Source organism: Phoenix dactylifera, unplaced genomic scaffold, assembly GCF_009389715.1.
Source record: "Phoenix dactylifera cultivar Barhee BC4 unplaced genomic scaffold, palm_55x_up_171113_PBpolish2nd_filt_p 000942F, whole genome shotgun sequence".
Classification (NCBI taxonomy): domain Eukaryota; kingdom Viridiplantae; phylum Streptophyta; class Magnoliopsida; order Arecales; family Arecaceae; genus Phoenix; species Phoenix dactylifera.
The window spans coordinates 69,079-84,398 of record NW_024068301.1 but is presented as its reverse complement, the minus strand read 5'-3'; the positions used below and the strand labels follow the sequence as shown (position 1 = coordinate 84,398).

Genomic DNA, 15,320 nt, shown 5'->3' with positions numbered 1-15,320 from the left:
CATGATACAAATCCAGTGGTACAAACCAATATATACAAATATATGGAGACCGAGTATAGAGATTTTTATATCTAACATGTCAAGTCAATTTAATATCAATATAACACCAACTTATCTCTTATCAATCACTCATTTTATCAATGAATCAATTATTCAGTAATTATCTAAGTTTAAGGTTCTAATATTTGAATTACTCATATTCTCTATTCTCCTCTAATTAAAAATTAAATATAAATAAAAAGTTAGGGCCTTACCTCAATTTAGAAATTAGAGTATAAGATCTTGTTGGCTTTTTTCTATCCGAATAACTACAGTCTTGGACAATACTAGGGCTGACTATAAAAATAGATTTATATAGAAAGATATAGGAGGACAGCTAGATAACAATGCCCAATTTTTTGAATCAGTCAATATAGTGTAACTCAATCCATTTTATCAAGAAACATATATCCAACCATGAAAAAGATAATAGATTTGGGGTTATCAATTATGGATCTAATAGTAGCTGACAACAGTCGGGTGTAGGACAGATAAAATCGACTAGGTAGCAGCATCTGATAATCGGAGTAGGTCCGCTCTGGCCAATCAAACCAGTCAACTTATGAAACAAGAATTAGATTATGGTACAAATAATACAATAGGGATTCATGATAATAGAGTCCAACGGTACTCAGTGATGATCGGGCTAAAGCTAGTACAACGGATGGTCGCAACCATACTAGATCAGAAGTAAAGAGAGAGAATTAGAGGAAGAGAGCATTTTAACATTGTAGTCAAGGAAAAGCGACACGTGCGACAATATTTGTAGAGACTGGTTTTGAAAAGGGGACATTGAATGACCCAGGAATCGAAAGTCCCAATATGTGCATCCAAAAAAAAAAAATCCACTATAATTACATGCGAAACAAAAAGACAATCAGGGCATGCAAAGGGACGGTAGGTAGCTTTCTTCGTCTTCGGTCTCACTGTTCATGATTCATAAGAACATACACGGTTCCAATACTCCTATACCAGATAACGATTTCCGTTTCATTTGCAGACTGCTTATAACTGATGTGGAACCAACCTGAATGAGGAATGGGTTCTTGGACTGGACAAAAAAAATGGAAGAATTTTGAAATAGAAACGATCCAAACCCTGAAGTTTTCCACCGAAAATTTGTCTCACTCCTTTCCTCCAAAAAATAAAATGATCACAAGACTTCCAAGAGATACGGGCGAGAGACTGGGAAGGAGACGTGGCAAACCCATTTCTGGAAATATAAGGCAAGGTCCAGTTCGCATGCAAAGGTTTGGGCTTCGCGAATGAAAAGCGCACGGGCGCACCAAGCGCCAGCACGGCAAGAAGCTGCCATAAAGAATGACATCCAGACCCGTTCTAAACCCCATTTTGCTTAGGGCAAGTGCAAGAGAGTAGATAAATTTAGCGACCATGACGAAGCCTGCGCCCTCCAAACAACAAAATATCCTTGCACGGACACCCTATGAATCTCTCTCCCTCACAACCTTCGAAATCAAACTATAACCAGTCTTCATCTTTTACCATTCGGTAAGAAGCCCAGCAAAAGCACCGATGTCGATAAAACAAAATCACCGGAGCCTAAACAGCTAATGGCAGCCAAATCAAGGAGAGAATCCATAACGTTCATTCCATCACCCTTGCTTGACATTCTAAACAATCACAACCACTCATTGCTCCGAACATCACAAACATGTCTAATATTGAAGGAAGCGACCCCTCTCACAGCAGCAGGATACGGAAAATCTTGGTCACAGGGGGAATGTACCTCAGGCTTCAATCTCCTCATCCTCTTCCTCGTACTCTTCCTCATCTGCTGTTGCATCCTGGTACTGCTGGTCCTCTGCCACCAGATCATTCATGTTGCTCTCAGCCTCGGTGAACTCCATCTCATCCATTCCTTCACCTGTGTACCAGTGCAAGAAAGCCTTCCTCCTGAACATGGCTGTGAACTGCTCGCTGACCCTCCGGAACATCTCCTGAATGGAGGTTGAGTTACCAATAAAGGTAGATGCCATCTTTAGCCCCTTCGGAGGGATGTCACACACGCTGGACTTGACATTGTTTGGGATCCACTCAACAAAGTAGGAAGAGTTTTTGTTTTGGACGTTAATCATCTGTTCATCTACTTCCTTTGTGCTCATCTTCCCACGGAACATGGCAGAAGCAGTGAGGTAGCGGCCATGCCGGGGGTCGGCAGCACACATCATGTTCTTGGCATCCCACATCTGTTGGGTGAGCTCAGGCACAGTGAGCGCCCTGTACTGCTGGGAACCCCTTGAGGTAAGAGGAGCAAAGCCAACCATGAAGAAGTGAAGCCGGGGGAAGGGAATCAGGTTGACTGCAAGCTTCCTGAGGTCAGAGTTCAGCTGACCAGGGAACCGGAGACAACATGTGACACCGCTCATCGTGGCAGAAATTAGGTGATTAAGATCACCAACTGTGGTGAAAAGAAACAAAACAAAAATGTTAGAAATAAGAGCTCAAGAAGCAAATTTGAAACAACAGATATTACTGGATTAACATTTTGATTCGTCGTGAACTTCCAAAGGACCTAGGACCCAACATCAACAGTCTCAACAGCATATATTAGAAATAAAAAAACAGTTCTTCCTTTCTCATTTCTCCTTTTATATAGACTAACAAAATAGTTACCAGTAAATCTGGAAAATTTTGATTTTCTCAAACATAAAACACAAGGAGTAGAAAACATCAATGATATGACTCTGGGTTAACCTAGGAAGAAAAAAAAAAAAGGGCAACTGCATACACAGAAGCATTCTTGGATGATCAAGATTACTTCAGCATGACATCAAAGGATAAGAAATCATATTTCATGATCTAAAATATTACATTATAAATAGGATCCCTAAAGTGAACAGTAAAATGAGTTGCGAATCATTCATTTACGAGATGCACATCATTTCAAAAGCATGAAACAGCTCAAATTAAAAGAGACCTAGAAAAGAATGGCTTGATTTTGTTAGTATGATATACAAGGAAGACCAAAAACTAACAGAAGCTGGATCAATATTGTCAAAAAGGCTAGAAACATGCTTCTACTGAGCATTTAGCCCTGAATTTAAAAGAAGAAAAAAGTTCATGACAAAAAGTTGCAAGTAAAATAGTATTATCAAAACAGAGTTGGTCAATTTTCCAGTATCAACAACACAAGTATTGCTGATTAACTATCAAAGTTTGAGTCCGCATGCTTAAATCAGTATGTGACATAAAACAAATAGGGTACAACATATTGAATCTGAAATCAAACACATGAAACCCTCAATCGTTTGTAAATTTCAATTATTTCTTTTACCTAATGAAACAAAAAAAAAATTACATTCTTCAATAATGTATAATAAAGTAATATAAAAACTTACAGGTAGGGGTTGCAAGCTTTAGGGTGCGGAAGCAGATATCGTAGAGAGCTTCATTGTCAAGAACCATACATTCATCGGCATTCTCAACAAGCTGATGAACGGATAGAGTGGCATTGTATGGCTCCACAACAGTGTCAGACACCTTTGGAGATGGAAAAACAGAGAATGTTAACATCATGCGATCTGGATACTCCTCCCTGATCTTAGAGATGAGAAGAGTTCCCATGCCGGATCCAGTTCCTCCTCCCAAAGAGTGGCAACTTGGAATCCTGCACATAAATGAATTAAAAGGTTCTTTGTTATAGCAATAAAAAAAAAGCTAAAATTTAGACCACATGAAATGAATAACAAATTGAGAAATTTAACATAAATGCATATACAAGGAGGGTAGCTCATTTGCAAGATAGAGTTGAGTGCTTTTGCCTTTCTCTGAGAAGGACCACAAAATAAGATCAAAGAGAAAATAGATATCACACAATATTTGGAAAGTACTATTCAACTAGACAACTTAGCAGACAACTACCCACTTAAATACAAACAGGAATAGAAAAAAGAGTAAAATCTAAAAACTCATACACAATTCATTTCAACTATCAGTTTGATAGTGAATTTCAAAAGCAATTTTCACCTTTATGTAATGTCAAGTTTATACAATTCACTGTTTTCCTGGTTAAAAATTCAAAACTGTTCAAGCCCCAAATTTGACCTTGGATTTAAAACTTTGGTTTCAGCTTTATCTCAACTTGCAATATCATAGATTTCGTGGTGCAAAAAGTGCTAAGAGTTCGAAATACAAACCTGTACAACCGCACAAAAAGGTGAGCAATAACAAAAAATCTTACAATCACAAATACAAAATCCTTAAACTGCCCTGATAAAAAGAAGTAAGAAGTCCACGATATTCAAACCAAGCAAGACTGGAGACCCTTCTGTTACACCAAAAAATGACTCCTGGTACAACAATATAAGTGCATTTAAACATTATCCTGACTTGCAACAAGAAACCATATAACAATGGCAGTCACACATGCATGCATATCTATCTAAACCAAACCATCAATGCTTTGGGGCCTAAACCTGGTACCCAAATAAAGCTTCAAGCCATGTCATAAAAGCATTGATACTTTGTGCACCTACCATGTAATCCACCAATCCTGTGAATGACACAAATGCCTTGTGCCACAAGGCATAGAGCTTTCCTTTTTCTTTTCCTATTTTGGCACCATAGTTGAACACCACAGCATTACTCACAACCTAATGATAATAGTATAAAAGTAATAAATATAGATTATGAAATCCAACAAGCAAGCCTATCTACCAAAGCTAGATAATATAAACATATAAAGGAGGTGTATATTTCTATAGGTAATTAGACATTATTTAGAAAAGAAAGAAAAATTTAAAGTATGTTAACATCTGTCTCAGCCGGAAAAGGAGCAAAGGGGAATATAAACAGAATGAACCATGTAACTGAGAAGAAACAAAATCCACTTATTCCCATAAGCAAATGCAGACAATAGAAACAAACAAAACATCCCCAACAGGCAGAGGAGATACTTTCAAGAAAAAAGGATGACAAAAAAAAAAATAATAAATTTCATCAGAACAAAGTATCAAAAAATAAAATAAAATTCAAGAGAGAAGGAATGCTAAATGCCCTATAATTCCTAAACTAAAATCGATTAATTTTACGCTAAAAGCGTTCAAAAAAAGGCATTTGATCTAAGATTCCTAACGATCAGCAGCAAGAAGAAGAGGAAGCATCCCATATACCATGAGTTTCCTGGAAAACAAGTTTAAATCACTAGAATGAAACCCACAATAAAAGGAAGAAATTTCAACACACGAACTAGTAATGTCCACTTAAAAATTCATTCGATCAATTCTTATAGGAAACGGAAAGAAATTGAACTGAAACTCCAATTTCTACCCCCAAATCCAGTATACCTTGCAAGCAATCGCAATTCTCTGCCTCCTTCCGCACCACATCAAGAACCGAGTCGATGAGCTCCGCGCCCTCGGTGTAGTGGCCTTTGGCCCAGTTGTTCCCAGCCCCGGACTGCCCAAAGACAAAGTTATCCGGGCGGAAGATCTGGCCGAATGGCCCGGATCTCACGGAATCCATGGTCCCTGGCTCCAGATCCATGAGCACCGCCCGCGGGACGTAGCGACAGCCGCTGGCCTCATTGTAATAGACGTTGATCCGCTCGAGCTGGAGGTCGGAATCGCCGGAATACTTCCCGGTGTGGTCGATCCCGTGCTCGTCGCAAATCACCTCCCAGAACTTGGCCCCGATCTGGTTGCCACATTGGCCTCCCTGGATATGGAGGATCTCCCTCATCTTCGCCGGACCTGCCTTTCCTCTCGAGCTAGGGTTAGGGTTTCGGGGATCGCCGGCGGCGATCGAACAGAAGAAATGGTGGAGGGGAGCAAATGAGGGCGTGGGCAAAGGAAAGCTTTGAGATTTGGGGGCTTTTATCGTAGGCTGTCTCGAATCCAGTAACTCTCAACAGGTTTACCACCTCCTTCTTCCTAGGAGGGATAACAGAAAGATGCCATATTTTTTCGGTACAACAAAACGGTGCCGCTTGTTTCCGGTGGTGACCACAACCAAGATCTTTACAACCTGGGGAATGATAAACCTTATAGACACTTGTATAAAATATTTATGTGGAAGGATCATCTGTCCGTCCGCCCATAGTGTCGAGATTAAGAAGAATTGACGATCTTTCGACGCAATCTATAGGCGGTGGATGTGTCTTTGGGTAGAGGAATGGACGCGAAATGATTTGATTGTATAGAAAATTTTATGCGGCGCGGTGTGAGTAGCGTGTTGTCCGGGCGACATTTCGACCGTCACAAATTGTGTCGATTAATTTTTATAAATGGTGTGGCGACAAAGTTGTACTGTTTTATACGGCGTCTCGACGTCCCTGAACCGGGTTCCTCTCCGATTTTAAAACGGCGTTTTCCTATTATAACGCCCAACTCCGAAGTGCCAAAAAAGTGCCATTGGCTATTGACTGCTGCTTGCCAGGTCAACACTTTGTCCAGGCTTTTGTAAAGGGAAATGGGGTTGTTATGATGGTAGCGGTTTTATGGCTTAATAATTATTTCTTATAGTTGCTAAATCTTCTTTTCCCGCGCTTAGTTTTGCTTATGCTAAAGAATAATAGTTGAAATTAATTTATGATATGATATTTATCAATACTATGTGGGGGTACGATGATTAATGTGCACTTTTAATTAACAAAAGTTAGTTTTATTTTCTAATTAAATCTTTAACCATGAATAATAAAGACTTGGTGTGTGCTTTTAACTAACCGAGGTTAGTTTTATTTTCTAATTAAATCTTTATCAATGAATAATAGAGATTATCTCATGACTTATGTTTCTTTTTTGATTAATATAGACTTTTAATTAATTTTAAATGTATTTTTTTGTAATGTAATACTGCTTTGTTACTAGTATTGTGCAGCTTATATTACTTAATATTAGATAATTGAATAATATCTTATTTATTAGTTAATGGGCTCAATTTATTCTAAATAAGAGATATTGCTTGGAGACGTTATGTTTATTAAAACCAAAAATAATTAATTTGTAATATATAATATTATAAAGTGACATGGTTTATAGTTAATGATAATGTATATATAAATAATATGATAAGGGATACATAATGTTGCTTCCTATTTCATTGACAACCGATAATATCGTATAGAATTAAAAGCAAGAAAATTCTTTGTTTCTTTCCCACAAGGTAGCATATACTTGTGTGGTTAATAATTACTTATATATTTTATGTACTCTCATCTATAATAGTATTTACAAATTGATAATCAATCATGCTTTCTTGATCTAAAGACTTTTTATGACATTGTACAACATATTCCAAGGGCAAATTTTTGGAGTTGAAATAACTAAAGAACAAAATATGAATAGAAAGCCATGATAAGTAAAGATGATTTGTATTCATCCAAGTGCCATCTCGATAATCTAAGTTCAATATATATTAGATCATTGGTGCACCACATACATAGAATATCAATAGTGATACCATAATATGGAATATAATTCTAACATAAAAAAGTTATCTCAGTATCATTACTCATCCATTATAATCTAACTCATGAAAAGTACTGAGACGAGTACAAACTGTCAAGAAGTTATCTAGTACAAGAGTTACATAGCAACCATATAATGTTTTCATATGAAATTTTCTTGTAACTTTATCATTTTCTATTATTATTAGAAACAAAGGAAGAACAAACCGAACCTATTATTTCTAAAACATGTAAACTTGAAAATCCCAATATTGTAATGCTAGTAGTCTATAAACTAACCAAGTATTCACTACTTATCTTAAAAAAATATTTCAATATTAGAATTTGTTTGTAGTCTTGTATTTTTACCAAAGACAATGGTTTTAAATTTTTAATCTTGCAATAAAATAAATTGATACACAAATTGGCATCAATTCAAATAATAAAATAATTTGTAGCAAAATAGCAATATGTTTATCATTTATGATCCAAATCAGGACAAGCCATAAGAGCATATCCTGGATATATGTATGACCATTTAATCATATAAATAAATTCAGAAGTATGAATATCATATTTGAACACATATTCATAAATGACCACTAAATATTGATTAATTTATCCCATTTTTATTTCAAATTTTATAATTAGTGGAAAGTATACTTTTGGCTAAATAAACTATTATTGGATTATTTCTATAACTATATGAAAATAAAATATTATTACAGTCGATATAATAAAAACAAAGGTGAATACTAGCTATTTAAATACGTAATTATATATACATGGTATTGCATAAATAATAAGTTGAACAAGAATTATTATTTTTACAAGAACCAAAAGTCGTCATATATTAATCATATGTATTGAACTATAAAATCTTTGTCATTAAGTAATGATATATTTACCCATATTTGATTCATGTGATTAGGTTGAGTTACAAGCAAAGAGTTTACTTTTGGTCCTATATGATCATTTAATCTTGCGAGTAATAAATCAACAAGGATCAATATTTTATTTTTAAGAGGAAATATCCAAATTATAAGGATATATAGTAATGAAAAAGATACCACAATATGGATAAAGATTTAAAGATAATGGCTAATTCGTTCCAATTTTGGACATAAGAACTATGCCAAATGTGAGGATTTGAATAATCGAGTAGTAATTTAATTAAATAGATAATTTGTAAGCAATATAAATAATACTTTAGGAAAAATGCAAGATAGCTAATTAAATAAGAACTATTGCATACGCTACAATACAAACAATATACTTGAGGAAAAAAATTATCGCCAGAAAAATCAATTTATCATAAAAATCTTTTGGTGATGAAAAAAATCGTCATGATGCTCGTAGAAAAAGTATTTCGCTAAGGTGTATAGTGATGATAGAAATATTTCATCAATAAATATATATTAATTGTGACAAAAATATATTCATCACCAAATAGTATAGTATTTGATAATGATATTTTTCATCACAAGAAATTGATAGTCTCATCATGATATGATATATTTTTCATGACCAACGATTAATCTATGGTAATCTATGGTGACGTAAAATAACTCATCATCAAAGATATTATATTTTTGTGACAATATTATTTGTCACAAAAAGTAAAGACTTTCATCAAGACTGGATATTCTTCATCACTAAAGATTAATCTATATTGACGTAAACAAACTTGTCATCAAAAAGGTTTATATTTTGTGATAATATCATTCATCACAAAAAGTAATAAAATTTCATCACTAAAAGATTTGATAAATCTTGAAGTTGAAAATAAATTGGATATTATTCAATCAAGAAAAGAAAATTCATTTATGGCTATATAAGAAATCAAACCCAAGATCTCTTGAATTATTGTATGCTACTTAGCCACTATAACAATATTGGATTCTAATATATAATTATGGTTTATTATACTTATTCAATTTTTTTCATATAGAAAAAATGCTCATTTCAAATATATTATAGTAATTCATATTTTAACAATTATTTTTTTCACAAAAATCCAATCCCCTTCATTTTGAAAAAAATGATTAACTTTATTTTATTCTTTATAATATTTTCAAAAAATTTTATTTAATATATTTTGAAATATCAATAATTCATGTATTCCAATATATATATTTAAAGCTCTTTAAAAATATATAATTTTTGATTATTTTTATTCATGTTGCAATTAAAAAGTAATAATGTAATTTAATATACAAAACTTGACATAAAATAGTTTAATTTTTAATATATTTTTAATTCAAATCAAGTTAGATCAGTGATCCAAATCTTAGTTGAATCAGACTCAATACAAGTTTAATATTTAACACTTAGACTCTTATCTAGTTGCTACAATTTTTGGTATCATACTTATGGTGATAAAATTTTTTGATGTATATAAATTTTGTTGTTAAAAAAATTAGTAACATTAATTTGATGGAAAACCTTAGTTTTCGTCAATAAAATTGCAGTTATTGGTGATGTAATTTTATTGTCACCAACAATAGTTATAGATAATTAATATATTTTGAATGATAATTATAAAAAAATTTAGTAGTATGATAGCTTTTATCAAGAATTGTGTGCTGTTAGTGAATAATTTTTTGTTACCGTATATATAGTAAAAACTTTTATATAAAATTTTTCTCAAAATTGTGCGAACTTCATGTCCCACGTGTAATGATGAATTTTTTTTAATGAAAATAATTTTCATTAGGAAAAATCATTAACTATAGTTTGGTGACAAAACTTTACTATCGTCATGAAATTTACAATTATTGGAGATGTTATTATTTTCGACATGAACGGTAGGCGTAGTTAATTTCTAGATCTTAAAATAAAATAAGTATAGATGACAAGAAATTTAGATCATCGAAAGGATAAATATTTAGCAACTGAAGATATTTTATAAAATTTGTGAACTCTTAATAACAATTAACTTTGTCATGAAATAGTAATTTAAGAATTGTCATAAAATTTTTTTTCTTCGTATGGAAGGATTTGGTGTGTGATGTTTGGTGACATTATTATTTTTATCATCAAAGTAATCATAGATTATATTTATTTTTTATAAATGAAACAAGAATAGGTGACGAGAATTTTAAGTCACCAAAAGCAAACTTATTTAGTGATTCAAGATATTTCGTCAAGAAATATACTAATTCTTCGTGATGATATAATTTGTTACGATATAGTAAAAGTCATCACACAAAAAATCCCTCCATATGGTGGAAATTAGTGTCAAATATTTGGTGACATAAAAATATTTTTCGTCATAAAAAAATTACTAACTCTAGTAGTGTGACAAAAGTTAATTTTCGTCACCAAAGTTAAACTTTTATTGATAAAATTTCTTTTCTCGTCAAATTTTTGGCATTAATAATCACTTTCGTTATAGTGATATTATCACATAAATAATAACCTAAATGAGCATTATTACAATATATAAGAGAGTGTGAGTAAGAGATTATATTTTTGTAAAATATAAAAATGCAAATAGTTTAAGCTTTCAACAAAAATGTAAGGAACGTAAGCCTTAAGATGTTTTGCATGGAGGAACTTTTTAAAAATTATGGACAATAGAAAAGAGAAAGTGCTACCAAAAGAGATCTTTAGATAAAGAAAAAGCTCTGAAATATGGAGAAAAATGCGCTGGAAAAGATTTTAGATGGGCTTTGGCTCTAAAATAATAGAGAAAGGATAGCAGAAAGGGGATGTTGCTAGGATGGGTCAAGATATACAGAATTCACCGTTGAATGCCTTGGTGAGTACATTAGAACCATTTAGGGATAACTATAGTGGGAGAGTGAGCAAGAGAAAGCAATATTCTATAGATGTAAATAGACTTTAAGCTTGTAGTTAAAAATGTAAGAAAAGTGTCTAAGTGGTTTTGGATGGGAGCCCTATTTTATAAATTTTGAAACACCAGGAAGAGAGAGTTACAGGAGGTTCTAAATAAAGAAAATAGTTTAAAAATATGAAGAGAATTGCACTTCAAGAGATTCTATAGGAGAACTGTGCTATTAAAATATCAGGAAAAGAGTACTAGAAGGGTAGTTTCTAGGTTAAGTGAATATAGAAGGCACTATCGAGAACGATAAATATGGTACAGACCATAGGTGGGTATTGAATGGCTATCCTCCTTCAAGAAAATTTAAAAAAAGTGTTTACTGGTGAAAAATAAATAAAATAATAGTCGCAGGCAATGTTATAATGAGCTATTATAGCAGACAAAACTATGTTATAATGGTTCTTATTTTCATAGTTAAAAGAATGGTAAATAACAATTGTTGTTCTTGTTTTATAATGTTTGTTGCAACAACTTTTCTAAAAGATATAATAAAATATAATTTATTATTTTTGATAAAGCAGAAAAGTCAAAAAAATGATCTTAGAAATGCATAACTCATTGCATTAGTCTCAGTAAGAAATGAAAATAATTCAAGATAACATTTAGACTAGATCATTTGCATTTGGTTTGCATTAAAATCCATGAATAGCCAACTAATGTACTAGTAGGTTCCCTTCATGGTAAATATGGAATGTCCAGAAAAAAAAAACATAAAGGTATCCATTATCATCAAAACATTAGGAATGTCCTATTATTTTAGGCCCCATTTTTATATGTGTAACACAAAGTGAGTAATGAAGAGCATTAATTATAATAATAGTTATATTATTGTAATAGCTATTATTTTAATCATATTTACAACGTCGACTCTTCCCAATTTTTTTTTTCTTATGGAAAGGGCATGGTTGTTTTTTAAAAATTAGGTAGCTAGCCTTGTGGAGAAAGATTGCTTGTTAGATGAGTTCTTTAGACTATATTGGAAGAGCAGCTTATAAACTAGCAACTTAGCTTTTATAATCAGCAAAAACGAAATTTCTACTTGTCACATAACCTTTAAAAACAACTTTGAGACGTATACGACACAATATTGATCACATTAGATAGACTAGTTTAAGATGTGTGCTGTTGTTAATAATTCATGTCTCAAAGAACAAACAAGCTAGATTTTTGTATCAGTAAATAACACTTTTTACCCCCATATATACACTTTGATAATTGAAATCCATGGTGATATTTATGTCATTTATTTGACAGATATAAACTATGCAGTTTTTTCAGTGTCGATTATTTCCATTTTGTGCATTGATTGCATCTATCAATTGACCACATAATCCCATGCATATATGACTATCTAGTGCAATTCATAGACGGTAAAGTCTCATTTAACCTGGGATGAACAACTAGCCTAATTATTCCCTAGATATTAAAAGCCATCCCCTATACATATTTTATATAAATTTAAAGTATTTTTGTTATTTGATAGATGCGATCAATGCAAAAATACATATAATTGGATGGCTTATTAGTTTGTAAAGAACAACTACTAGTTGTTGCTGCGGACAAACCACACTCACTACAAGAAAATACGGTTTTGCCGACTCTTCCTCGCTGACGCTAACAAAAAACGTTGGCAAATTTCGAGCGGGGGCTGAAATTGGATGACGCTTTTGTATAGCGTCGATGAAATTTAGATACGACGATGCTTTAAAGCGTCATCGGAGGCCAAAAGGGGCCCCAACCCGCGGATCCCTCCTTTTTCCACCCCGATCCCCTGCCTTTTCTCTCTCTCTCTCTCTCTCTCTCTCTCGCACGCGGAGAACAAACCCTAACCCTTTCACCCAGCCGCCATCCCCCCCTCCTTCCTCCCCGATCCAACTTGGCTACCCCTCTGCTTCGGATCCCCCTCCCCCTCCGAGCTTCGAGGACGACGGTGGCCGTCGAGAAAGGTGTTCTACCCCTCCGAGCTGAGGATATGGCGGTGGCGGCGGGCGGGCTGTGGTCCGACGAGATGAGCAGCCATGGATGCAGGCAGATGGAGGCCGGGTTCATGAGTTTCAAAGCCCCCGTCCATCTCGTAAGTTTCATCTCCCCCTCACCTCTCTATCCACCCTTGCAGCCCCATCTCCCTCCAAGAACTCCTCCTCCTCTCACCCTCCCCTCATCGGAGGCCCAGGCCGCGGCTTGTGGCAGAGGGGAAATTGGATCAGGCCCCGAGGAACGTTCGAAGGCTCGGAGGCGGCTGGAGAAGGAGATCGTGAGAGAGAAGTATGTTTTGATTCTTTAATTTTTTCGGTATGTTCTTTCTAGTTCTTTTTGGCATCCAAAGATTCATTTTAATTGTTAATGTTTTTTTGTTTTTCATTTTCTTGATTGTGGAACCCTGCAGATCGGCGCATCTGAGGGCGATGGAGGTGGCCAAGGAAGTTGGTGTTCTGCTCTCCTATGACCCCAATCTCCGGCTGCCCTTTTGGCCGTCGCCCGCGGTGGCCAGAGAGTAGATCATGAGCATCTGGGACCAGGCCGACATAGTTAAGATCAGCGACGCCGAGCTGGAGTTCCTGACCGGCGAGGACTCTATGGAAGATGAGGTTGCCATGAAGCTTCTCCTGGCCACCATCGGGGACAAGGGATGCAACTACTACACCAAGGTATTTGCAATTCCCAATAATTAGAATCAAGCTGGCTCTTCAATCGCGGGTTTTGTTGGTGACATCTGCTGTCGATCTTGATTTGCAATTCTCAATAATCTCCTGCCATGAAGCTCTGGCGGCCCACCTTGAAGCTTAAGCCAACAACCATCAGGGACACCAAGTCCCCGATGAAAAGTATTTTTTTTAAAAAAAATTAAGGCGAAAACCGACACTTATAACCGTCGGCTTTGGCCATTTTAGTGATGCTTTTAAGCGTTGCTAAAAAGCGGCGCTAAAAACCGACCTTTTACAACACTTTTCAAGAGCGTCGGGAAAAACTTTTCCTACTCAGGTATCGCCGACGCTTTGGCGACGCTTTGAGTAGCGTCGGTCGGATCTTTACCGACGCTTATAAGCGTCGGTAAAGGATGTAAAAGCGCCGGGAAAGATTGCTTTTTTTGTAGTGACTTCACCCTGTACATTGGGTTTGATGGTTGTAAATATTTTATTATTTGATAAGTGTTATCAGTGCACTTTTCAACATTGTTTATTTCACTTTTTGTGCATTAATTATATTTGCTAAGTGATATAAATATCTCTATGCATGTACAACTATCTACTGCAATAGATGGATGCTAAGGATATGTTTCGTTATACATGAGCAGGCATTCAAACTCAGTGGGGCCTAACATGAATTGAAGCAATGGTGGGTTCCCAGATAGCCCACGAAGGAAAATATTGGCTTGAAGTGATTTCGGCCTAGGAAAACAATTGGACTACCTTTTAACCCACTTACACCATACCAAACTTTCTTAGGAATGGCTTGCTTAGTTGTTCCTTGCATTGATTGCGCCTATCAAATGCTAAAAATATCCCATGCATGCAATTTGTAAAGGATAAAAGTATCATTTATTGATGTGAATAATTAGCTAACATGTGGTGATAACTTGGGTCTTATATTAGGGATGGAAGTTTAAATCAGATCATCTCACTTAATATAGACCTGGTCCTATAATACTTTACCAAATAAAGCCAAATATGGAGATAATGAGATAAATTAATTGCAGTATCTCCTTATCGACCTATTTGAACTTGAGTTTTTATTTTTTATTAACAACCTATTATTTTAGGAAAGCTCAAATTTAAACTTCAATGCTTACTAGAGATGAGATATGAAGCTCCTAAACCCTCCCTATTTTCTTCTATTGAGCCATTGCTAGTCAGATTTCATCAAGAAATCACCGGAAATCATTGTGAAGCCCTCTCCCATGTTCCGTGATGTACCAACCTTTTCCTTTTTGTTTTCTCCTTGTTCAGCCACCATCGCCATTGCTCCCTGCTCATGGACACTTGGCCGAGATCCCTCTTTCTCTCGATGACCTCCATGGCCGCTATT

General features: G+C 34.9%; 1 protein-coding gene across 1 annotated transcript; it reads right to left on the bottom strand.

The window, feature by feature from the left end:
• Positions 1–1,006: 1,006 nt before the first annotated feature.
• On the bottom strand, positions 1,007–5,878 carry LOC103720544 (tubulin beta chain-like). Its single transcript, XM_039120997.1, has 4 exons — positions 5,346–5,878; positions 4,197–4,269; positions 3,399–3,667; positions 1,007–2,458 (listed from the first exon to the last, which is right to left on the bottom strand). Exons 1-4 carry the CDS (start codon positions 5,737–5,739, stop codon positions 1,788–1,790), a joined length of 1,407 nt encoding a protein of 468 aa, XP_038976925.1. The 5' UTR covers positions 5,740–5,878; the 3' UTR covers positions 1,007–1,787.
• Positions 5,879–15,320: the final 9,442 nt, after the last annotated feature.